Genomic DNA, 26,496 nt, shown 5'->3' on the forward strand with positions numbered 1-26,496 from the left:
AATGAAAATGATCCACTAATTTTTTTTTAAAAAAAAGATTTTTTTTTTTAAAATATATAACAAATAAGGAAAAGATTATTTTAACCACTATTCACTGAACGATAACAATAAAAGATTTTCGTCCAAAAAATATTGGCATTATTATAATAATAATAATAGAGTACAATATAATATAAATAAACATATATATATATATAAATATATATATATTATTAATATAAGTATTATATGTATGTATAAATTTAGTTAATTGATATTTCTTATAAAAAAAATTTGGGGAAATGGCTTCATGCTATCCTCATACGAGTTAATATCTAGAAAACTAGAACGAACGATTCTAAATTCGACTAAAAAAAAGGTTCACCTAATAAATAATTAACTTATCTAAATCAAGTATAAAGTAAAAGAAAATATTTTTTTATTTATAGAGTCAATTTTTGGAAAAGAGGCTGGTAAACCGGTTCAGATCCGCAGTAGATCAAATGAAAAAAAAAGTTTTTTAATGGCCCGTGCTCCAATAAAAAAATATTTTTTTTTCTTTTTAGAAATAAGAAATAATCTATAGATTTTTTGGAAAAAAAAAAAACTGGATTTTTATCAACAATTATCAACTAATGAATGAAATATTGTATTTTCTTTATTTATATTATCATTTACACATAAAAAACTTATTGCATTTTCCACGAATATCAAAGAGTCTGCATGTGAGAAAATGGGTTTATACAATTAAATTTTGTATATATAAAGTTTTATAGATAAAATTAAAAAGGGAAAATTTTTTTACAAGCCATATTGACTTTTTAAAACTAGGTTGATAGGAAAGATAAATAAATATATGACAGGGGTTTAATATTACTAATACATTTGACTATAATAATGTAAAATTATCTAATATGATAATTAATTATAATTTTTAAGAAAAACTTTAAAAAAAAAAAATTCTCATAAAAACTATATAGAAACCGAATTTATCAAATGAATAAAGAAATTATCGTGAGAATAATTGCATAAGAAAGATAATTCGTCTTTGATTCAAAACCTTTCAACGTAAAAATTAGGATAAATTAGTTGATTGAACAATTAATTACGAAACAATCTTAATGCATTACTCAATAACCATTAACCATTCAACGAACAAAGATTTCTCACATCTCAACGTCACCAACATATATATATATATATATATATTCATGAAAGCCGATAGGGCGTATTTTTTTTGTATGAATAGTATGTATGGAATATTGGCGTCAAATCACATGCTTTTATTTTTAAAGTGCGAACCTTACCTTATTTGTACAATCATGATATCTTTTGAGTTTATTTATAGTTCAAATAGACACATCATATCTTATAAGCCAAATAACCATATCTGATATATAATTTTTTTATATATTATATAAATTTTCACAAGAAAAAAAGCACCGATTGTCCAACATTATTATTAATAATAATAATTTGGGAAACATATAATAATAATAATGGAGATCCTTATGATTAACCCCTTTTCGGTCTTTTCCTAAATCCCCACCCCACAATTTTAACTTTTTTTGCTATGTGAGTTTTTTTTAAGGGTTTAATTTTTAATCATAGAATGTAAAACAATTCCTCCAAGTAAAGATAACAAAAAAAAAAATTTATCAATTGAATTGATTGTAATCATTTAACGATTGGTTGATCTACATATTATTAACTTTCTAGCCATTGGTCTTTTTTTATTTATTTATTTTCTTTTTTATTCAAATTTAGTTTGGGGAGGGGAAGATGTGGGGAGGAAGAGAAGGAGGGGGGGGGGGACTAAAGATTATGGGCGCTGTTTTTTTTCCTCAATTAATTGTATAAAATAATTTCACGTTAAAAATCTTTTTTTTTTTTTTTAAAAAAAAAAACCAGGATTAAAACTTGATTTAGAAGTTTCATATTTGTATGCAGAGTTTTATTTGTGCTTATTTAATTATTTATCATAAAGAAAAAATGCTGCGTCGAATCCTGTTTTTGGTAAAACGCGAAAGGTTAAATAAATTATACGCGTTTTATAAAAGCTTTATTAGACAAAAAAATACTTTGTTCGGTACAACTTTAAAAAGGGAAAATCCTAGAACTTTTAACAAATAACGTGATGATAATGACTCAGAGATTTTAAATGATTAACTTGAGTAACATTAAAATAAGTGATCCGAATATATTAACGATTGTTGATAAACTGATAGGGAAAAAAAGAAAGAATTAAACAATGTGCTTGGCCATTTTTATTCACTTTTTTTTTTTTTAAAGAAAAAAAAAAAAGTTATTTGTTTATCTATCTGGCGTTTACTTATAATAACGCAATTTTAACGATAATGTAAAAGTTTAATTAATTAATTAAACGGCTTTTTTTTTCTTATAGTTTAGTATAAAATCGTATTAAAACCAGAAGGGTAAAAAGAAAAAAAAAGAAAAAAATCTCATGGAAAAAAAAAATTTTTTTTTTCACATGAGATTATCCATTTATTAAATAATTTTACAATATGGTAAATCTCGAATAATTTGATTGTAATCAGCTTATTGGATAAAAAATTCTTGATACAATAAATAATCTCCTTGATTAATGATAAACTGTATTACAATCGGTTGAACTAGTAATCCGGTTTTTTTTTTAATTATAAATTCCTTAGAACTTGCTGCTACGTTCTACATTTATGGAATCAAATCACGGAATATTGTTATTTTTTTTATCAAGGAGGTTCTACATTAATCAAGTTTAAAAGTTTTCTAACCAATCAAGTCTTTAATCTGTAACCACGATGGTCTACCAATCACTATTTTAGTTTTCAAATTACCGGAGTTCATTACCGTAATGTTATCAGCCTAAAAAATTATTTAGCATAAAATTTTCACCGGTTGGATAGAATAAAAATTTTTCCGTTATAAAAACGTATTATATCATAGATCTTATTTTAGAATAAAATCGAATTTAGAAAGAAATATGCATAAATCATTAAATCATGTAATAAATAAATTATCATATTAAGCATAATCAAACATACTGTAATCATAACAGTAACCATAAACAAATCGTATCTGTATTAAATCTCATATTTAGAATAAAATTGTATTTAGAAATATTAAAGCATAAATATCTTTGATAAATAATAAAGTGAGATAATTTAGCATTATCTAACATAAGTTGTAAATCAATAAAATAAAAAAGTGAATTTTAATATAACACAAGATCTTAATTAACAATAAATCATAAAAATATTATCTAACATATCATTACTTCCCGACTGCAATGCAAATAATCAAAAATTTGGTCCAAATTGGTAGGGTACTTCCTTCGGATACTTTAATATGCAATGCAAATAATCAAAATTTTTGGTCCAAATCATCAGGGTGCAAAGCATTTATAATAAATTAAGTTTTTTTTTTTAAAAAAAACAACTGAGTTCTTCCTTCGGATACTTTGTTTTTTTTTCCCCTATTATAAAGTAAGTAATTAATATGCAATTCAAATAAATAATCAAAAATTTGTTTCAAATCGTCAGGGTGCAAGCATTTATAATAAGTTTTTTTTTAAAAAAAACAATTGAGATCTAAAGAAAATATTCCGATTTCTTCCTTCGGATACTTTGTTTTTTCCCCGACTGCTAATTAATATGCAATGCAAATAATCAAAAAATTCTTATTGAAGGCCAAAATTGGCAAGGTGCAAGCATTTATAATAAATAAAGTTTTATTAAAAAATAATTAAGATCTAAAATCAGTTAGAATGGATTCACGGTGTCAGGTTTATAGATTTGAATTACTTTTTTTATCTATAGTATATAATTTTTCGTAGTTTGTACTAAAACTTTCATTCATTCTGTAAATAAAAAAAATTGTGATCTAAAAAGAATATACAGTCAACTATCTCTAAGTGCACACTCTCTAAGTACACGCATTATATATATTCTCTAAGTGCACGTATTATATATTTTTTCTCTAAATGCTCCCTCTTACTCAGTCAGTATATAAAGATCATATGAAATCTCTCTCTCTAAATGCACACTTTCTCTAAATACAGTTGACTCTCACTAATTGATCTTCCTCTAAGTGCACGTATTATATTTTTTTTCTCTAAATGACCCTCTTACTCAGTCAATATATAGATATCATACGAAATTTCTCTCTCTAAATGCACACTTCTCTAAATACAGTTGATTCTCACTAATTGCTCTTCCTCTAAGTGCACGTATTATATATATTTTCTCTAAATGCTCCCTCTTACTCAGTTCCAAGTATATAAGATCATATGAGATCTCTATCTAAATGCACACTTTCTCTAAATACAGTTGGCACTCGCACGTACTATATATTTTTTCTCTAGATGCACCCTCTTACTCGGTTCGGAGTATACAGAAATCATACGTCAACTTTCTCTAAGTGAACTCCCTCTAAGTAGTGCACGCATTATATATATTTTTCTCTAAATGCACCCTCTTATTCAGTCAGTATATAGAGATCATACGAAACTTCTCTCTCTAAATACACACCTTCTCTAAATACACATTTTTCGTACTTCCTTCGAGTATTTCCCGTTCTATTTTCGGTAAAAAAAATTCAAAAAATTAATTTACAAAGCTATACAGAACAAATGGGTTTTGAAATATACATTACAGATTTTAAGTACTCCTTTTTGATAGTTTTGCAATCCGTCTAGCGCATAGAATCAGCTTCACCTACCAAAGTATACAGGTATGTTACCTTGGATAGCATGCAGGTTGAAAGTTTTTCTATGCTTGAGGCTCAATTCAATAAGAATTGCACATTCTTTATGCTTCATTTTCCAAAGGCTCAATTCAATAAGAACTTCACATCCTTTAGTGATAAACACAAAGTAGTTCTTCTAGGGAAATTCAACCTTGATCTCTTTATTATTAATTTACAAATATGACATATACATATTATATAAAAGAAAAAACAACGTGAAGTTTTATCCAAGTACTTCAAGTATTTTTCCCGTTTTAAAAGTTCTTTTTTTTTCAGAAAAAAACAAAAGAAAAAAAAAGAGATTTAAAAATTACAAGCTTATATAGATCAAATCATCTATATATTTTAAATACTATATAAAAAAAAGAAACAACATGAAACTTTTTATCCGAGTACTTCCTATACTTCCTTCGAATATTTTCCAAAAAAAAACAACGTGAAACTTTTTATCCGAGTACTTCCTATACTTCCTTCGAATATTTTCCAAAAAAAAACAACGTGAAACTTTTCATCCGAATACTTCCTATACTTCCTTCGAATATTTTCCAAAAAATAACAACGTGAAACTTTTTATCCGAATACTTCCTATACTTCCTTCGAATATTTTCCAAAAAAATAACAACGTGAAACTTTTATCCGAATACTTACATACTTTCTTAAAGTATTTTCCAAACTTGAAACTTTTTATCCGAATACTTCCTATACTTCCTTCGAGTATATTCCATAAAATAACAACGTGAAACTTTTTATCCGAATACTTCCTATACTTCCTTCGAGTATATCCCCCAAAAAAACGTGAACTTTTATCCGAATACTTCCTTCGAGTATATCCCCCAAAAAAACGTGAAATTTTTTATCCGAGTACTTCCTTCAAGTATTTCCTGTTTTACAAATATGTAAAAAAAAAACATTCGTTAAATCCATTTATAGATCCTCCGAGCATTTCTCCGAATATTTCCATTTTAAAATTTTCTTTTCCTTGTAAGATCCGTTTAATTCCGAATACTTTTATTTAAGATTACAAATTCCGTAATATTAAGAATGTATTTAGAATGAAACGAATTTGTAATTAATTTTCTTGTAAATTATGATAATAACAATAATATTTTCCTTGTTATCCCTGTTAAATAACAGGTTTTGTTTCATAAAAAAAGAAAAAAAAGAATATTCATAAAATCCATAATTTACATGATTAACCATGGATACAAACAAGAAAAAGAACTAAATAAGAACTACAAGAAAACTATAACTTTTTTTTTTTTAATTACACCTTTTTTGAAATTGGAATAATAATAATTAGTAATAATAGCAAATCATAATAGTAAAAATTTTTTTTTTCTTCGAAATTTTTTTTTTTCGCGATAAGAAAAATACGCGTTTCCAAAAAAAGGAGCTATGATTGGTTTGGTTGTATGCATAATAATAATGTAATTAATGCAAAATATCATTACACCAAAAAAGCCAAAAAAGGAACCAATTTCCCAGATATTCATCATGAGGTATAGGAATTGAATATATAGCATTGATTATAGACTTTGATTATATCATTTGATTAAAAGCATTGAAACGTAACATTTTGATTCGATCTACAAAAAGGTACATTCGTTATACTAATTTAAAAAAAAATCTCATTCGTTGAACTAATCTAAAATCTAAAATCTAAAAAAAAAAAAAAGTTGAAACACAATGATTTTTTAAAATTCTTTTGTTTTAGATCACAAGAACAAACATTCGTCAGTTTTTCATAATTTCATATTACGAGATGATTTGATAACTACATTGGTTACAAAAAAAAAACTTAAACATTTCATATTACAAAAAAAAAAACTTAAACATTTCTCATAACTCATATATATATGTGTGTATATTTTGTATATTTGAAAGGTAAATCCATGATTTGTTGTTTTATACTTACATGATAAATAACAATATAAAAAAAAAAACATTACGAAAATAAAAAAAAAATAATCATCCCACATAATCTCCAAAAAAAGGTGATCAAAATCATTGAACCATTGGATATACAGTATATATATGATCGTATGATGTTTTTAATCGAATGATAAATAACATGTGTCAAATTTGGTAACATATATATACATATATATATATATATGTATATATTATATTATATATACTGTATATATTAAAATATGTATGAACAATCCCATATCCAAATTTGGTTCACGCATGTGCTTATCAAAAAAAAAAATGATCCCATTATCCCAAATTAAAATTCCACGGTAATTACTTTTTGTAAATCATTTGATTTTTTTGATTTTTTTTTTTTTTTTTAGAAGTCATAAGAACAAAATATTTTTATCGACTCTTCGACCACCTTTCAAAAACCCTGTGTGTCAACATTATAATCTGGTTTGTAAACTTGTTTTTTTTTCCTTTTTTTTTTTTTGTTTAAAAAAGTTTTGGCTTTTGGTAAATTAAATGCAAAGAATGCGAATAAATATTTATATTTTTTCAATACAACTAAAAATTATATTTAGTTACTTTTCTATACAGAATTTGATAAAAAAGATAAAAAAGATAAACCTAAATTATTTAATTATTGATGTTGTATTACTTCAAACTCATTCACTATTATGGTCACACGAATCAACCAAATCACGCGAGAAATTTTTTAAGAGAAATTAATTAATTTATCAATAATTTATTTACCAAGAATAGTAATAAGAAATATCAACTTTCCAAAACATTGAAACATTTGTCAAAGTTAAAAAAATTGTTGGTTTTTTTTTTTTATTAATCAATTATAATTACAAAATCAATTATAATTACAATATTAATAAATACATTTAATTAAATAAATTTTACTTTTTTTTACGCGAACGCGTCTTATTAATATATGATGACGCGAAACGTGATGTACAAAGGAAAAAAAATATATGTACTGTATATATGGTATATATGTATATATATCTTTATTTTTTTTTTCTCTTTTAAATTTTTTTTTAAAAAAAAACTTCATCACTAACACCAAATCCCCTTATTTTTTTTTTTTGAAAAAAAAATTCTGAATCTTTTACAAGTGAAATAAGGCTAATAGATAAAAAAAAAAGCTAAGCAAGTAAAGATAAATAAAAGAAAAAAACTAAATCATAATTGAAATAATTGTATAAATTTCACGGAATAAAAAAAAATGAACATATAATAAAAAAAAAATAATTTGATATATATAATCAAAAAACCAAAGCCATAAAAGAAAAAGAATAAAAACTTAATCGTTTTTTTTTTTACGCCGTACAAATTTCAAACAAAACCAAAGAAATTTTTTTTTCTAGATACAAATTTACAAGTGTCCTTCGATTTTTAAAAAATTTGTAGACTAATGTGGAAAAAAGTGTATGATGAAAAGATGGGTTTCTCTATAAAGATAATGCAAAAAAAAAATGAATTTACACGGGAAGAATGTTATAAGAATGTTTTTTTTTTCCTTTTTCTCTGACGACTCTGTTAATTATCTTAATTAAAGATTAACCTTAATCAAACTCTCTCACTAATTGAACCTACACTATACGATCTTAACCAATCCTCTTTTCTTTTAAAAATGAAAATTAAGATCGGATCTTTCCTTTTTTCCTTCTTTTTTTTGTTTTTTTTGGGGGGGGTTTTTTTTTTTGATAAAGAAATAGTGATATGATTAATAATAACTAATTATTTGAAATTTTTTGATAATTAGAAGTAAGATATTAAATCAATTGTTCATTAATTAAATGATTAAAAAGGAAAAGTATATTCTTTCACTCCTTATTTTTTTTTTATTTTAACTTTTAATCCCCACATATACAGTTTAAATCAAAACTGGAGGAGAACCAGCGGTAAGTGGGGAGTTGGTAGCATAAGGTGAACCTGAGTAGAAACAATACTGATTTACAAGATCATAATATGAACTTGATCCGATGTCAGGTTTTGATGGTGATGGAATCGCGATTGGATTCGAATTATTCAATTGTGAATGTGAAATGGGAAAATCAGAAGTACCTGGCATCCCATCAACATAATTATTTGGAAAAAATGCTTGAAAAGCTTCGTTACTATAATTATTATTATAATTACCATATTGTACTTGAGGAGCGAAAAATTGAAATGTACGTGAATAATCATTTGTTGGAGTTACTGGAGCTGATGATCTAGAATTTTGAGCGACAGACAATGAAACACCAATATCATAACGTCCCATCACTCTCTTTCTTACGTCATCCATATTTAATTTAGGTGAAGATTCCAATGTTGGTGGAGAACGACAAAGAGATTCATTCAAATTCTTAGTTGATTGACGTGACATGGATGCCATAGACCATTTCGATGAATTGGATGAAGTATTTTGATTATTTTTACTTTTTTTATTATTAGAAAATATAGTTGATGAAGGTGGTGTTATCCTCTTAAAATTAACTTGATAATTTGATCCATTATTATTATCCCAAAAATCATTATTTTCTACACTATAATGAACGGCAAAATACATTGTCTTTCCATCAATAGGATTTCTTGAATTATCGATCAACTCGATAGAGAAAATGAAAGCATCAAAACTATTCTTATTATCCTTTGAAGTTATACCTTCAACAAAAGTTGCTCGTACTTCAGATACGGTAGACCAAAAATCAAAAGTGTACCTTACATCAACAGTTTTTTGAAAAGCAATATTTTGTACCATAATTCGACCTTGAAGTTTTCTTTTATCTTGAGATAAATAGATTGATTCTACGAATACAGGTTTTGAACTATGTAAAGTAGTTATAACAGGTCTATTTGGAAGAGAAATGATAAGTTCAGGTTCTTCAATGTTATCATCTTCATCATCAGAAGCGGAATAACCAAGTATATTATCATCAAATACATTATCATCGTCAGACTCCTCATCAGATGAGACATCAGCACTTACAGCTTGTGGTCTTTGTGCCTCATTGAACAACCTAATTTGTTCCAGATCTGCATTGAAATGTACATACTTTGGGAAAGTGGGCGTAACAGGCTCGGATTTTGAAAGGCCCTTTTTAAGCGAGGGTTTTACAATCTCACCACTCTTCTTTCTTAATATGCAAGGACGAATTTCGGGTAATGGCAATGTAGGTAAGTTAACTTTTAAAGAAGGTTTTCTTGAATATGATTCTGGAGCAGATTTACGTCTTGGAGAAGTTGAAAGTTGAGGAGAAGTTGAGAGGATATCTTTGACTTCCTTTATAGCATTATCACGATCGATATCTTTCACAAAATCATTAGCAAATTTGTCCAAATCAAAATTCTTCTTTTTAGAACCAATAGACGATATCGTTGAAAAAGGCCATCCTTTACAAGGAGTTGATGGGGAAAGAGCAGGACTTGTTGTTGGAGGTGTGTAAGGCATTTTTGATTATGATGTAAATGTGTGTTTTTATGTGAGTGTATGTGTATAAAAGAGATAAGGGAAAAAAGTAGAAAATTATAATATATATATGTGTGGAGTAATTTATCCCCTGAAAAAAAAAAGTGAAAAAGTGAGTTATTTTATATATCAATCAAAAAAAAAAATGATATTAAATAAACTAACGATATTAGGATAAACGTCAAGTTATTATTATATTAATAATATTAGATAAACGAACATAAAAAACCGAATTTACGAGAAAACGTTAGACGCGTTTAGAAAATTCCACAATTTTTTAAGGTTTCACCTTAATAATATACGAGTGAAGAACACGGTTTTAAATAAAAGGAGAAAAATAATAACTTGACGAATACCTTCATAAGTTATAGATGAGAAAGGGGGAAAAAAAAATAAAATGATATAAAAACTTACTGGAAAAAAAAATCAAATTATTGATTTAATAAAATTATATTTTTTTTAAAAAAAAAAATCAAAGAGAAATATGTTTTTATTTTTGTTTTTTTTATAACGACTTTAAGGTAAAAAATGTAAATATTACAAATATATTTCGCGTTAAAAAAATGATGATTAATAAATTTCGTATAAATTTCTTTTTTTTTTGAATGGAAACCAAAACCAAACTTGTTTTGTTTAAGATAATAAAAGAATATTTTTTTTTAAAAAAAAAAAATTCAAAAAAAATTTTTTGGTGGGATTGAAGCGAAAATAAAAGGTTTTTATAAATGAATTTTTTTTGTTGATAAGGATAAAAAAAATTATATTGAAACAATATAAAAAAAAATCTTTCGGTTATAAAAAAAATTTTCAATATCTATAAAATCAGTAAAAAAAAAAAATTTAAAATAAAGCATGCATAAATAAAAAAAAAAAATTTTTTTCAATTAATTTCAATATATAAATAATAAATAAATAAATAAATAAATAATCAGTATATATATATGTATATAAAAAAAAAAAGCATTCAAATAATATATTGTACATGATAAACATGATAAAAAAAAAAACGCATATATATATATATATAATAACAGGATTTAAAAACGGTTTTGACATTTGGGGGACAACTTGTAAGGTCCATTATCTTATATATCAGAAACAATTGTATGGGATTGATAAAAAGATTTGATTACCTTTTTTACATGAGAAATAAGTTTGAAAGTTTGAAAATTTCACCGTATCATCATCATCAAAAAAGGAAAAAAGAAATTATTGTGGTTTGAATAAACCTTTATTTATACCTACGCACCGCATATTATAAAACAATTACAAACATGAGAAAAAAAGACCATTCCTTTTTGTCAATTTTCGGTTGGCTAAAAAAAAAAAAAAAATTTTTTTATGGAGATTAACTTCAAATGGACATAATTTTCTTGGTTTTCGCCATCTCCGCATTTTTTGAAAAATTTCGCATTTTTTATTTATTATTTTTAAGTTTGCGGTTAAAAGAATTTCTTTTCCGGAAATATCATTCCATTAATATTTCATTTTAATAATGTATATCAAATGATTTCGATAACTCCGGATAAGAAAAAATAAAAATAAAAATAACAATGAAATATACCTTTTAGAATTTTTCTTCTTGAAACGAATGAGAAAGTAAGTTATATTATAAATTAATAATACTAAAAGGGAAAAGGATGATCACGCGTCAAAAAAAAAAACCATTTTTTTTTATAAATTGTATTTTAGAAGAAAATTGGCTTGGTTTCTTTGATGCTTAATGACAATCTGGGGTAAAAAGGATGAGATAGGAAAGGCATTTGGGTAAGTAAGTAAGTTGATGCTCAAATGGATGTACTTTGGTAAAAAAATGATCGAAATGTTTATTCTGGGTAAAAGTTGTAAAAAAGTTCTATATCAAAAAGTGGCGGTAATGATGATAATTTGGTTAAATGGAAAAAAAAAATGTATGATGACGGTATCGTAATTCTCTCGTAGAAATGATAAATATTTGCAAGGTCAAATTTTAAAGAATTTCAATTAAACCAGATCTGTAACAAGATTATTTTATTTTAGTCCTAAATTTAGAATTAAGAGTTTTAACGTCTATCATTAATTAAAAGTCAAATTAAAATTCAAAATTAGACCCCCTGTAATTTATAATTATTATTAATTTAACTATACTATCTAAAGTCATTCATTCATTTGCATTAGCTAAGCCTATACTAAAAAATTACATTATTCAAAAATTTTCATTCTTCCTTATCCATCCAATCATAAGTAAATTTCCCAGCTATGGGTAAAAAGTCAAAAAAAAAAATTTTTTTTTTTTTTATAAATAAAAAAAGTATGAAAGCACAATGTTTCACATTATTGGTTCCATTGTACAGTACATACTTAATTATAAAAAAAAAATTTACATACATGTGGCGATTGTACTTTATATTTCTGATATTTTAATAAAATATTATTGATCAAAAAGATAACAACAAAAAAAAATTTAAAAAAAAAATATTTTTTATCGTTAAAATTTGATTGGTTATGAGGATAAAATTGCATTATCAATGAAAAAAAAAAGGTACAATAAATAACAATAATAATAACTTTGATTACAACCAAAACTGCGGGATATTTATTTACCGCAGATCGTATTCTGATTTGTTGTTACTGCGTAAATTTCAAAATTTTCTTTTTACTTTTTTATTTTATTTTATTTTATTTTTATTTATCTTTTAAAATATTGGGTAAAGTAAACCACCGAAGTAAACAATGATAAGAATAGTTGTTATCAAAAAAAGGGTAAAGGGTTTTCAGCAATGTTTTACAATTTGTCGATTATGTTGATTACAAAAAATTTGCCAAGGCAAGTGAATTTTTGTAACGTTATAAAAAAAAAAAATTAAAAATTTAATTTAAATCAGCTGATGAAAATCCATTAAAGAAAATATTAAATATTTTATAAAAATTAAATTATTTAAAAAAAATTATTTTAACTTTAAATGATTAACGGAATCGCTTTTTTCCCCATATGTTGAAATATATAATCGGTAAGGTCGTAAAGGTAAGTTTGAAGAGTCTTAAAAAGTGAATTAAGAAAAAAAATATCTAGACCCGAATTATTGTAATTTCCTATATAATTATTATTTTGATGACAAATCGGAAATTTTTTGCGAGAAAAAGGAATCTTATTTATATTGTTATTATTTAAAAAAAGACCCTTTTATTTGTGAAAATCATCAAAAAATCCGAAAGACATTTTTACCACGTGGATGAAACCCAATGATAACCGAAATAGATATTGACCCGGTGAAATTTGTTACATTAGCTTACATAATAATTTGATAAAGAATTATCCAATTATGGATAACAATCTTATCATAATTCAGGCCAAAATATCAATTATTTTTTTTTTTGAATCATATGAAAATATGTTGATTCCGCATATTTGTTTACAACTTTACAACTAATAACCTCCCAACATTATTTTACTTCTTTTTTTTTACACATTATTATTTTAAAAAAAAAAAAATAATAATAATATTTATCGGTTAATCATAACCATTATTATTATTAATATGAAAGGAATCATTCAACTATAATACTCTTTTTATGTTCATTATTATTTATTTTATTTATTATTTTTCTTCTTTTTTCTTCTTTTCAAATTATGGATTATTTGTTTAAAACCTTGTTTCTAAATTGGTTTCATTACTTTTTTTTTTACTCTCCGAAATAAAGGAGATTGGAGATTAGTTTAACTAATTAAAATAATAATAAAAAAAATATTTTTTTTTTCTCACGATGAAAATTAGTTGAAATTCCATACTTGGGAATTGAAAAATGTGGGGTACGTGGATGTTTATGTGTTACCTTTGAATTATAAATCACATGACCATAAAACCTTCTTTTTTTCCCTGCTTTCTAACTTACTTATTTGTATATATGGAAATAAAATAAAAATTTTTTTTTTTTATGTAAAATCAAGGGATCATCATTACATTTTTTCAAAAAAGGTACATTCATAAACAACTTTAAAAAATTTGATTACGGATAAAATCTTGGGAGGGGTTAATTTCAGGTCCCCCGGAAAAACTTTTGGGTTAAAGAATTTATCAATTACGTAGTATATATATCATATTTTTTTTTAATGAATACTTATTAAAAAAAATAAGTTGTCATCTTTATGTCATAATTCATATTTTATCACTTTACTCTTAAAATTATGTAGTGTATCCATCTATTCATTGAATTATATATTCAATTAGAATTGATATTTCTAATTAAAAGCTTGTTTGTAATCATTATTTATTTATTTAATTATTTTTTATTATTGTTGTTATCTTTTTTTTCTTTTACTTTTCTTTTCTTTTCTTTTTTTTTTCTCGTCACACTTATTTTACTTTATCCCTTTGTTTTCCTTATTTTTTCCGATCACCAAAAAAAAAATAATAATAATAATTTAATAAAGAAATCAAAATAAATTGAAAATTGACCATATGACATATTTTATCGAAGTTTGACGTAAAACATGTCTATTAAATACATATTTAAATTAATTAATTGGATGTCCAAACATCAGGTATAAAATCATGACCGACTCAGTACCTTATTATTTATATATTTGCAAAATTTCATATTTCGAATGAGCCGAATGAGCCGAATGAGGCAAAAATGATGATGTTTACTTAATAATAATAAATAATTTAAAAATCATCCCCCCAATTTTCTTTGTGTAATAAGTAAGTAATAAGTAGGATAATAGGCAAACTTGGTAAAAATTTATGCACAAAAAAAATTTCTTTAAAAAAAATGTTTATTCCGAATTTTTTGTTTCAGAATGATTTATTTTTATTTTTACATACAGAAAAAAGATATTTTTTTTTTTCAAAAAGATATGGCGTTCCAAAATTTTTATAGAAAAACAGGTTTTTTTTATTTGATCTGAATAAAAGTCATCTGACCTTTTCAACGTGACTACATAAAAAGATCCTATCTAGGTAAATTTTGAAAGAGAAATAACGTTGAACAAGAAAATCTACTTGGTCTGTGCTTTTGTTATATTTGGTAACGTAAATAGGTTTAATCAAATTTTATGTATATATATATATATTTTTCTTTTTACGCTAATATAATTTAATTATATATAATATCTTTGTGTTATTATACAAGTAAATTATTTCTTTTTAAAATAAAAAAAAGTCATTGAGAATGTATGGCAACACGAAAAGATTGATCATTATGTTGTTGAAAAATGTTTTTAATGTTTTTATGAAATAGTTGCTTGTAAATATTGTGATAATGTGATTTATTCCATTTTTCACATGTATGTAATTTTTATATTAACCATTAGAAAATCAAAAGATACTGTAAATGGAAATTGGAAGTTGAATGGAATTAAAAAGAGGAATAGTATTAGAAGAAGATGGTACTTTATAAATATACCCGAAATTTGATCGATTTTAATATTTCAAGACTTGGTATTTATTAGAAGGGTAAATTGAATTAGGGGATAAACGAAATTAAAGATAAATGGAATTAAGGATAAATTGAATTAGGAATTAAAAGATAAATGGAATTGAAAGATAAATGGAATTAAAAGATAAATGGAATTAAAAGATAAATGAAATTAAAAGATAAATGAAATTAAAAGGTAAATGGAATTAAAAGATAAATTGAATTAAAAGATAAATTGAATTAAAAGATAAATTGAATTAAAAGATAAATTGAATTAAAAGATAAATTGAATTAAAAGATAATGGAAGAGGATAAATGGAAGTGGAATTAAAGATAAAGATAAATGATGAATGGAATTAGAAGATAAATGGAAGAAGATAAATGGAAGTACACAGTGAAAATTCGATATACCGGAACCTTGATATAACGGAACATAAGTAAAGTCTTGATATATCGAAATTGGGGTCTGGAACGGATTATCATAATCTATAATTTACCCTCGATATAACAAATTTTACTAATGGAACGGATGATTCCATTATATCTTCACTGTGTAGATAAATAAATGGAAGAAGATAATTAATACAGATGAGTGAATTAGAATATAAACGGATTTAAGGATAAGTAGAATTAGGGCAAACGTGGCATAGCGCTTTTTATTTTTATTAATATTTACACAAGAGTTTACAATAAAATAAACAAGAAACACTAACTAAAAATAAAGCTATATAGATCAAATAGAATTAGAAGATAAGTTTTTTCTTTAATGAGGGATATTTTTTTTGATTGAGAAATTTCATCAGAGAATTTTTCTTTAATAGAAGAGTTAACTTTGTGGAATTAGAAGATAAATGGATTAGAAGATAAAATAAATTTGTAAGGTAAATCATAGGTTAGGAAGATAAAGGATAAATGGAACTAGAAGATAAATGGATTTGGAAGATAAATCTTAAATGGATTTAAAATATCAATGGAAAACAATTAAATCTTAAATGGATTTAAAAGATCAATGAAAAACAATTAAATCTTAAATGGATTTAAAAGATCAATGGAAAAAACAATTAAATCTTAAATGGATTTAAAAGATCAATGGAAAACAATTAGTATTAGAAGATGCTTGGTATTAGAAGGTATTTATTACTTGGTGGTATGAGATATTTAGTATTAAAAGTTACAGTAATTAGTATTAATTTTGACGCATTACGTCATATAGATTATTATCACACATTTACTATGCTTTTCATATGGAACATGATCTTGGACGTCTACAGTTATTAGGTAGGGGGGTTAAAATATCATCCGAACTGCTTCGCAGTTCGGTGATATTTCAACCCCCCTACCCAATAACTATTATTTAAAAGGTATTTGGTATTAAAAGATTATTTTATTTTTAACCAGTTTGGTAAAAAATACTTACTTGATTGGTAGATAAATTAGTAATATTAAGAATTTAAGATATACTGAACGTCTGAACGTATATATTTTAATATTATAAGATAAATGAATGAATTATTAGATGACAGGTTATCTCACGTGTTTTTTTCCAAAAGTTACTTTAGATTCGAAAGAATGAAAACAAATGATAGATTAGGCTAGTCATAGAATTAGGTGTGTTTAGGATTTGAAAGGCGATCGTTTCTTAACTCACATATCTAATGTTTATATAGTTAAAATTATCCTTTACCGAATTCGAAATGTCCGAAATTAAATTTTATTGTTACAGAAATTTTATTGAAAATCCGGCCCATTTTTACAACCAATTAAAGAACATTTTTTCATAATTGCGCTTTAAAAGTCTTAACAATGTAAGAAAATGTCGAATAAAAATGCCACGTATAATTATTATTGACGTTCATTTGATATTGTTTACGAGTTCCGACAAGTTATAGTTATATGAAACGTAAAATTTTGGACCACCAAACTATAAATTCTATTTATAGTAATTATAGTCCACTTACAAAGGGATGTGTGGGGAAAAAAGCTTTATCAACAATAAATCAGCCACTTTAATGCATCGGCATAATCATCTTTTTCCCATCATTAAAAAAACCATCCCCTTGCGGCTCATACATACAAAGACTTCAAACATCTGTAACATTTGGTTATTACTTATTTCTAGGTTTTTCGTTTTTCAGCTAATTATTTAGGATTTTGTAAATTTTTTTTTCCAACTGGATTTTAAACATAAGTCTTTTTTAATAATATTTTCTGTCTTATAATATGGCTGACGAGTTTGATATATACAACGATAGTAACTTTGATGGAGGAATTGGAGATACCGTATGTCAAGAAAGATTATTTTATCCTTTAGATTTAGTCTCGAAAGGATTTACCAAACCAAGTTTTGAGTCTCAACTTTTTTTTTTTTTGATCTTTATAAAAAAACTAAAAGCAAATAGATTTGTATGCCGAGATTTTAGATGATGAAAGTCGACCAGCTAAACGTAAAAGAGATAACGACTTAGATTACAGTGTTTCTATTTCTGACCACCATCATGGTGATCATGAAATCAAAGATGGTGATGATGATTTGTTTGCTGATTTCGGGGAAGGTGAAAAGGTTCGTAATTACTTCACAGCGCAGCTGGTTCCTATGTTTCTATTTTAAGTAGCTGTATATGTATACCTGAACTGCGCTGTGATGTATTAAAAAGGATGGGTGGAAATTTGTTAGACTTCTTCGCATCTTTACAATGTTTTTTCTTTTTCTATTCATTTCTTCAAATTGTGCATTTATACGTTTTCGATTCTGTTTGCATTTGTCTGCACTTAATTGTTTTAATATTAAACTTTTCTTTTACGGTTCAAGATTATTTTATTTTGATAGTTTTTTGTCATTATAAATCATTTGAAAATATCTGTAATCATAGGAGGAAAAAAAAAAGAAAAAGATTGTATCTTATATAAGAGAAAAGAAAAATCATGACAAAGTAAAACTATCAAAAAGAAAAAAATTGTATATCAATCCAATTGAACCCGGAATCAAAAAAAAAAAATAAAAAAGTTTCAATGAACTTACAAGATCTTGTTTTTTTTTTCCCTTTTTCTTTGTTCCTGTCTCCAAATTAATCTCGTCATTCATTTGAACGATATTTGCTCAATTCCTCATTGTCGATTTTTAAAATAGGGTTTTGAAGTGAAAATGGAAGGATCCGAAGACGATTCAAAATCAAATACACAAAATTCCACTCTAGAAGGTAAAATATAGTGTGCATATATATGTAACATTTTATACATTATGAAGGGATGAACGAAAAAAAAAGAATGCACTATTTTTTTTTTTTTTAATTTTTTTTTAAAGAGACGATAAAGAAATATGTTTTTCGTTTAAATAATGCTTATCATATAGGTCATGACAATGCTGTGCCACGAGTTTCTTCTGCAAATAGTGGTATGAGTCATCAACTTCCAGATCGTAAACCAGTAGCAAATGCCACAAACGCGTTATATATTGGTGATTTGAATTGGGTAAATCAAAGGATTTTTTTTTTTATAAAAGTAATTTTTTTGGTCTCCTTTATTTGTGTAAGATATGATTTGTTAACTTTTCTTTTTTCTATTAAATTTAGTGGACTACGGATGAGGATCTTAGGAACGTTGCTCGTGATGTTGGTGTAGGATCGGATGTAACAGAAGTAACCTTCTATGAACATAAAGTGAACGGAAAATCACGAGGGTAAATTTTATTTATGAACGGTTATTGATTTTAATTAAACATAATGATCAATGTTTAACAATATACTGATTGTATTTCACATTTTATTTTGATAGAGTTGCTTATATGGAATTTATTTCATCAGAGTCGGCAAGTAAGGTTAAAGAGAGAATGGAGGCAGTGTTAGTTATTAATTTCATTGGTTAATCTTGATTTTTTTATATCATGGATCATCATTGAATCATTTATTTTTTATTTTATTAGTGAAATCACGGGTAAAAAATGTCTCGTCAATTTTACAAGTTCAGCAAATGGTAATCCTTTTAAAACCGTACCGAAAGGTATGAAATTATTGTATCTTTTTATCAAAATTGTTTTATTATTTATTAATAATTTATGTATTCTTTTTATTTTATTTTTTAATAAAAGAACCTCCACCAAAAGCTGCTCGTCAAGCAATGCAACAGCAAGCTTCTGGAGGTCAGCGAACATCCACGAATCTTCCTGTACGTCCTGCAGTTATGAGACCAAGTGGGATGGAATTTCATCATCCGCGTGGTGGTTTCCGAGGAGCACCCGAACCAAGAAATTTCTTTAATCCATATGGTGCTTTTGCTTCAGGCCGTGGAGGTTATATGAATGGTTTCGGTGGTGTAGGAGATGCATCTGCATTTGGAATGAATCCTATGATGACAGCACGTGGTGGAATGATGGGTATGCGAGGACAAGTTCCTGCTCGTCGTGGAATGATGGGTGGACGAGGAGTAATGCGTGGAGGATACAATGAAGATTTCAGTATGGGAGGTGGTTTCACCGGAGGTGAGCATTAAAAATTTAAAATAAATTATTTAATGAAAAAATTTTCATCTATGAATTCACTATAATTAGCACCAACCGGACCTGCAGGATTTCCTGCACCACATTTTAATCCAGCATTCTTTGAAAGTGGATATGGAGGTGCGGATGAAACAGTACCCGTAGCGCCACGAGGACAAAGGTATTTCCCCTCCCAATAGCCGCCATGGTTTCCGTGATGAGGATGATCTTTTTAATTAGACTCTTAATAAAACTATTGACCTTTTAAATAAATTATTAAATATATACAGAGGGTATGATAAAGCGCACCATGGAATAAAAAGAATTCGTGATGATGAACATGGGCGCATGGATGGGCGAGGTAGCCTAAAAACGTGATATTTAATCAAACTTCTTATTCCTTTTTTTTTTTCTTATCTCCTCTCTCCTTCCCCTTTTTACTTTTCAAGATAAAAAATTATTATTATTTTTTTTTCTTTTCTTTTTCTTTTTCTTAATTCTTCCATATATTTTTAATAATGATTTATTTCTTCTTTGTGTCAGATCATCGAAAATGAAAAGGATTGATTGTATTACTAACTTAGAAGTTAATGAAAACCAAAGAAAAAAAAAATATACATATAGACGATATTTTTTCTTTAGATTATATTGTAAATGTTTAGCTCAACCCCTTTATTATTTCTTTTTTTTTTTTATTCAATATTATATAGAATAAAAAACCACAATGCATAAATTTGAATTAAAATAAAAATATTCATATTATACAAAAAATTATTCAGAATTTTTAAGTTGAAAGATTAAAAATGGTGAAAACAAGATTCAAAATAAGATTTAAACAAAACATTAAAGATTTAAATAAGATTCAAACAAAACTTTTAAAGATTCAAATCAAAACTTTAAAGATTCAAATAAGATTTTAAATATTTAAACAAGATTTCAAAATTCAATAATATTTAAAATAAAACCCAAATAAATATTTAAAATAAAGATTTATAAGATTCATAGAAATTTTTGTATTATTTTTTTTTTAAAAAAAAAAACTTCTTTATAATATAATAAAAGTATATTATAAAGATTATATGAAGGAATTTTATAAAATGTAATTATATAATATGATTATATAAAGATTTAACTGAAATTTTAATTTAATTAACACAATAAATTTTATTAAAAATTCAATTAATTATAATTAATTAACATAATATATTTAAGTAAAAAATTAATTTAGATTAATTATAAATTAATTAGTACAATAAATTTTAAGTAAAAATTTAATTAACTATAAATTAATTAATACAATAAATTTAAGTAACTTAATTTTGTTGCCTATAGCACATTTTAATACTTTATTAAGATAAAAAATAGTAAACTACAAATACTGAGTAAATTATGTAAAACCCTAATTTATTAAATATTAAACTATTTATCATTTTACGGTAAATTAATTAACTTAATTATAAATTAATTAATATAATAAATTTAAGTAAAAGTTCAATTAATTTAATTATAAATTAATTAATATAATAAATTTAAGTAAAAATTAACTTAATTATAAATTAATTAACACAATAAATTCAAGTAAAAATTAACTTAATTATAAATAAATTAATACAATAAATTTAAGTAAAAATTCAATTTAATTTATAAATTAATTAATACAATAAATTTAAGTAAAAATTCAATTTAATTTATAAATTAATTAATACAATAAATTTACTAAGTAAAAATTCAATTAAATTAATTAATACAATAAATTTAAGTAAAAATTCAATTAAATTAATTAACACAATAAATTTAAGTAAAAATTAATTTTACAAAATAAATTTTATTGTAAAAAGAATTCTTAAAAAATCTAAATAACAATGGTTTTATATATAATTAAAACTATACCAATTATATATACTCTAACAGTTATATTAGAAAATAACATAATCTTTTTAGGTAAAGATAATCTGCATTTAGTATTGTTTGATAATATTTCTAGGTTAGAAAAATAATTTTAATCTAACCTTTTTTAAAATATCTGATTTTTGTATTTTAAATTTGGCAAATTTGATTGGATAAAATCTTGTATCTGTGTTTTCGGCCAATTAAAAACCTTCGTTTAACCTTTATTCTCTTTAAAGAATTTAGATTTACAAATAATTTTGTTAGATCTAATATAAATTATATTTATCAATCTGTGTTAATAAATCTTAATTAAACTTGGATAAATTATAAATTATAAAATATTCTTCTAGTTAATCCAAAATATGACATTCTAAATTAATTGATAAACTGATAATACCTTTTTCGTGAATACCTTCCTTATACAGTCTAATGAAGTGTAGATCATGATTCAGGCTTCGTCACACAACCTTAAATGTTCACAGTTCACACGATATTTTTTCTGGATGTTTCCAGCGCGAGCCAGTTGAAAAAAAACAATGATTATTGGCTATTCATTTAACACAACCAAACCACCGGAGTAGAATTTCCCAAATATTATCTTTCAAAAAACTCCGTTCGTTAACATTTATAAATATTTAAATTTTTTCCAAGAATACTAAAAAAGTTTTTTTAAAAAAAAGTTGTTCTTTTATATTTTATCAAATATATTAAATAAATAACCATTTGTCTAAATAAAAATGCCTATTGACTATAGTAAGTGGGATAAACTTGAACTTAGTGACGACGACGACTTTGAATGTCACCCTAATGTGGATAAAGCGTCTTTTATTCGATGGAAACAAGCGGACATTCATCAAAAACGCGAGGAAAGACGTCGAAAAATTGAAGCTCTTAAACTTGAGACCTCAAACAACGTAGTATTACTTAAACGTATTGATGATATGATACAACAAATAATAGAGGGAGGAGTTGAAACTTTTTTACAAACAATTGAAAAGTTACGAGAAACAAATAAAAAGATAGCATCCGAAGCAAAAGAAGCAAAAGATGAAAAAGATGAAAAAGATGAAGAATCTTCGGAAGATTCTTCACAGAAAGAAGAACAGCTTGCATATCCAACTTTTGATCAAATGATGGGTGTTTTATTTGAAAGAATTCAAGATGAAGTTAAAAATGAAAGTCCAGAAAAAGTTGGGGAACAATTAAAAAATAAATTAATTGAACATCGTAATAAATTAAGTCAAAGACAAAAAGAAGCTAAACAAGAATTGGAGAAAGAAGAAAGAGAAGCTAGGAAGAAAATTACCATGGATGATATGCATACTGGATTTGATAAGTCGGTAAGTAATTTTTGTTAATCAAAAAATTTTGTCCGATTGTCTACATACTAATAAAGTTTATATATAATTTATAGTCTGTTAGTAAAGTCGCTAAAATTGAACCACCAAAACCTCAACCGAAAAAAACAAAAAAAAAAGAACAAGTTGTCGAAGTCTTAAATCCCAATGCTCAAATGAAATCACTTGATGATAACGAGGTAAATTTACAAATAATTTTTTTTTTATTTAAATTTTTGATAATAAAATTTAAAATTTTAATAGAAAAATCAAGCTGAGGTAGATGAAAAAGATGATGAAAAAGAAGAAAGTGATGATGATGATGATGAGGAAGAGGAGCTTTTGACATCAGATCTTGCGAAAGAATTCGCAATGATTAAAGATTACGATAGGAGTTTCGAATTTATCACAAAACATCCTGAAGTCGTTTCTCAAGAGATAGTTGATCAAATTTTAGCAGAGGCATTCCAATCTCAATTAAAAGGAAAAGCCAAGTATGCAAAACAAGCTGTACATCAAGCGTGGTTATTACAGTACTGTCAAAAGCTTGGAAAAGATGGTGTTACACTTTTCTTCAAAAGGTATGTTTGAACCATTTTCGACCCAAATGGTTGAACTATATGTCTTTATAAATTAAATATTTTATTTTATTTATTTATTTTTTTTGTTAGGATAACTTCACCAAACCCTCAAGCACGTGAAGTTTTCATGAAGGACGTTAATGAAACCTATGACCGTATTCGTGAGCGTTGTCAAATTATGGCAGCAGAGAAAACTCAAAAGCCTCAACCTGCTAAACAAGTAGAACAGATTCAAATTGAAGTGACAGATCCTAATATGTCGCTTAACGTTCGTGTTCCAGATGAAAATGCTGCAGATGAAGAAGGAAAAAAGAAATATCAACTTTTTAAAACTTTACCTGAAGATTTCCAGGCAGCTTTAAAAACTACCGAAATAACGAAAATTAATAAAGTTTTAGGCGAAATGACTGTTGAAAAAGCTGAACATGTTTTACAAGTCTGTGGAGATGCCGATATTCTTTCAATTGAACCAGGAATTATTGATACAACGCAAGGTGAAGTTGTTCCGGGACAAGAGATCGACAATGTGTCACATGATGATAAAAAAGCGGATTTATAGGAATAAAAAATAAGTATGAGAAATTGGACGTTAGATAAATATAACAAATATTTTCTTATGTATATTTTTTTGATTATGTAAATTATTCTAGTAAATTTATTCATATTTATTAAACGGTTTCATTTTAAATGCCATCCTATAATACATAATAAAAACGTCGTAATCGATATTTACAATTGGATGATTAAATAGCGGCACTACACGCCGCATTAGTTTTTAATCCGCAATTTTATACCAATTTTAGTGAGATATATGAGATATAACAGATAACTGATAATACTGAACTTCATAATCACGTGAAAATTAAGTTAGAAGTTTCGATATCATTCTAGCGATTTTTAGTAACCAAAACTTGCCAAATAAAACGCCTCATGATGAATTTATCGCATAATTTTTTAGTGATAGTCATACCCTAATTCAAACATAAATAGAGCGAAATTTTGCCTTCTCTCACATCTTCGTTTTCACTTTATTGTAAAAATTAGAAGAAAAACCCTACTATTTTTTACTTTAAATAAAAAATGACTCGTACAAAACAAAGTACCACTCCTCATGCTCTAGTTAAGGACCGCCACCTTCAAAGGTAAATAAGCGCGGTTAGTCGCGTTATTTGTGCTTCATTATTATTTTATGACAAAATTTAAATTTTGATATATATATTTAGGAGCGGAACAACGGATCCAAGAGGGAATCCAAAAAAGGTTTATATTTAATTTTTTGAATTCATGTATTTAGTTTATAATGTTAATTATTTATGCTTTTTTTATACAGGAAGGAGGAGGTCCTCATAACTGGGGAAAACCCACCGATGTACTCGCAGAACTGGATGAACATTATGAATTTAAAGAAGAAACACCCAAGTACAATAAAGAAAAAGTTCAAGACACGAAAGCTGCAGAGACTAACAGAGAAACCGGAAAAATACAAGTTGTGAAGCCGGAAGAATTTGAAATTCTTCATCGTGCAACCAACTCTTAATTTCGTAATAGCAAAAGCCAATAGCAACAACTATCTATGTCTATTATAGTATAAATTTTTGGTGTAAATTGCAAATTATCTCCACATAGTTTTTCACACTAGACGTACTTTTTTGTAACATAAATAAAATATTTTTCAACTTTTTACATATGAAGCATAAAAACATGATAAAATTTTATTTTGATAAATAATTTGTTAATTTTAGTTAATATAATTAATAAAAATTTACAAAAAAATATTACAACTAATTCATAATTACTTAAGGTCAATTTAAATGACTTTTTTTGTCATACAGCAATTTTCATACCTACATCAACAACATCATTAATTGGAATATTCCAATTTCCATATAATTCTCTTGAAATATTTTCCATGAAGACGTAACAGTTAATTAAAACCTTTTTCCCATAAAAAGCACTTGGTTTAGGTTGAAGAGATTGTCGATCAAGGATATAAGTTACATGATTTCCAGGATTTGAGCTTTCTGATAAATCTTCACTATTTGGATCGATTTTACGAATTTCTTGAATCATTTTCGTTATAAATTCCTCTCCTTGAGAAACAACTTCCATATAACCATAACGTGCAATTATACGATAACAACCGTTATAACGAACTTTTTTCACAATTAAACGATCATCATCGCCAACAAAAGGAATTGCAAGATGACGTATACTGATGAATATGAGAATTTTTGGTACCGCAGGAAAATGATGTACAAAATGTTTAAACGTAAGGGGAACACCATATCCTGCTCCATTATAAAACATTCCAATTCCCGGCAATCTACTAACTTGATATCCATTATTTGAAAGTTGAAGTTCACCACTTTTTAGTTTTTTAGGTTCGATTGAAGATACTGGATTTCTTATTATAATTTCATCATCATTTCCAAGTTCTGAAATAGATTTTTCGTTATCTGATTTGTCATCAGGATCGGCAAAAATGTTTTCAAAGGTTGACTTTGAATCGAGCTCATGTTGATATTTAAGATTTGTGCCCCATCTCCAAATCAACATAACACTGGTAAGAATTACCCCAAATGTTAATGTAAACCAACCACCGTTACGAACTTTAAGAAGAGTAGAACTCAAAAATGCCATATCAATTACACCAAAAATCAAGAAGAAAACAATAGAAACTATAATCGGAAATCCCCAAACAACGTGGATTGT

General features: G+C 25.7%; 4 protein-coding genes across 5 annotated transcripts; 3 read left to right on the plus strand and 1 right to left on the minus strand.

Annotated features, from left to right (window-relative positions):
• Positions 1-7,693: 7,693 nt before the first annotated feature.
• On the minus strand, positions 7,694-10,767 carry OCT59_029653 (uncharacterized protein). Its single transcript, XM_066145366.1, has 2 exons — positions 10,523-10,767; positions 7,694-10,199 (listed from the first exon to the last, which is right to left on the minus strand). The coding sequence occupies exon 2, from the start codon at positions 10,088-10,090 to the stop codon at positions 8,531-8,533; it is 1,560 nt and encodes a 519-aa protein (XP_065994803.1). The 5' UTR covers positions 10,091-10,199; positions 10,523-10,767; the 3' UTR covers positions 7,694-8,530.
• A 6,756-nt stretch (positions 10,768-17,523) lies between these two features.
• OCT59_029654 (uncharacterized protein) lies at positions 17,524-20,743 on the plus strand. Its single transcript, XM_066145368.1, has 9 exons — positions 17,524-17,785; positions 17,898-18,065; positions 18,633-18,702; positions 18,855-18,973; positions 19,075-19,181; positions 19,277-19,342; positions 19,425-19,501; positions 19,590-19,979; positions 20,049-20,743. The coding sequence occupies exons 1-9, from the start codon at positions 17,726-17,728 to the stop codon at positions 20,174-20,176; spliced, it is 1,185 nt and encodes a 394-aa protein (XP_065994804.1). The 5' UTR covers positions 17,524-17,725; the 3' UTR covers positions 20,177-20,743.
• A 1,625-nt stretch (positions 20,744-22,368) lies between these two features.
• On the plus strand, positions 22,369-24,531 carry OCT59_029655 (uncharacterized protein). 2 transcript variants are annotated; one of them, XM_066145378.1, is made up of 4 exons: positions 22,369-23,206; positions 23,281-23,403; positions 23,468-23,788; positions 23,875-24,531. In XM_066145378.1, the coding sequence occupies exons 1-4, from the start codon at positions 22,604-22,606 to the stop codon at positions 23,902-23,904; spliced, it is 1,077 nt and encodes a 358-aa protein (XP_065994805.1). In that variant the 5' UTR covers positions 22,369-22,603; the 3' UTR covers positions 23,905-24,531. The 2 variants fall into 2 exon arrangements, with proteins under 2 accessions (XP_065994805.1, XP_025175569.1); XM_025318693.2 differs by having other exon boundaries at positions 23,468-23,784.
• A 226-nt stretch (positions 24,532-24,757) lies between these two features.
• OCT59_029656 (uncharacterized protein) lies at positions 24,758-26,360 on the plus strand. The gene is made up of 3 exons (XM_025315700.2): positions 24,758-24,926; positions 25,008-25,044; positions 25,115-26,360. Exons 1-3 carry the CDS (start codon positions 24,865-24,867, stop codon positions 25,319-25,321), a joined length of 306 nt encoding a protein of 101 aa, XP_025182402.1. The 5' UTR covers positions 24,758-24,864; the 3' UTR covers positions 25,322-26,360.
• The last annotated feature ends 136 nt before the right edge of the window (positions 26,361-26,496 follow it).

This window comes from Rhizophagus irregularis, chromosome 9 (assembly GCF_026210795.1).
Source record: "Rhizophagus irregularis chromosome 9, complete sequence".
Lineage (NCBI taxonomy): Eukaryota > Fungi > Glomeromycota > Glomeromycetes > Glomerales > Glomeraceae > Rhizophagus > Rhizophagus irregularis.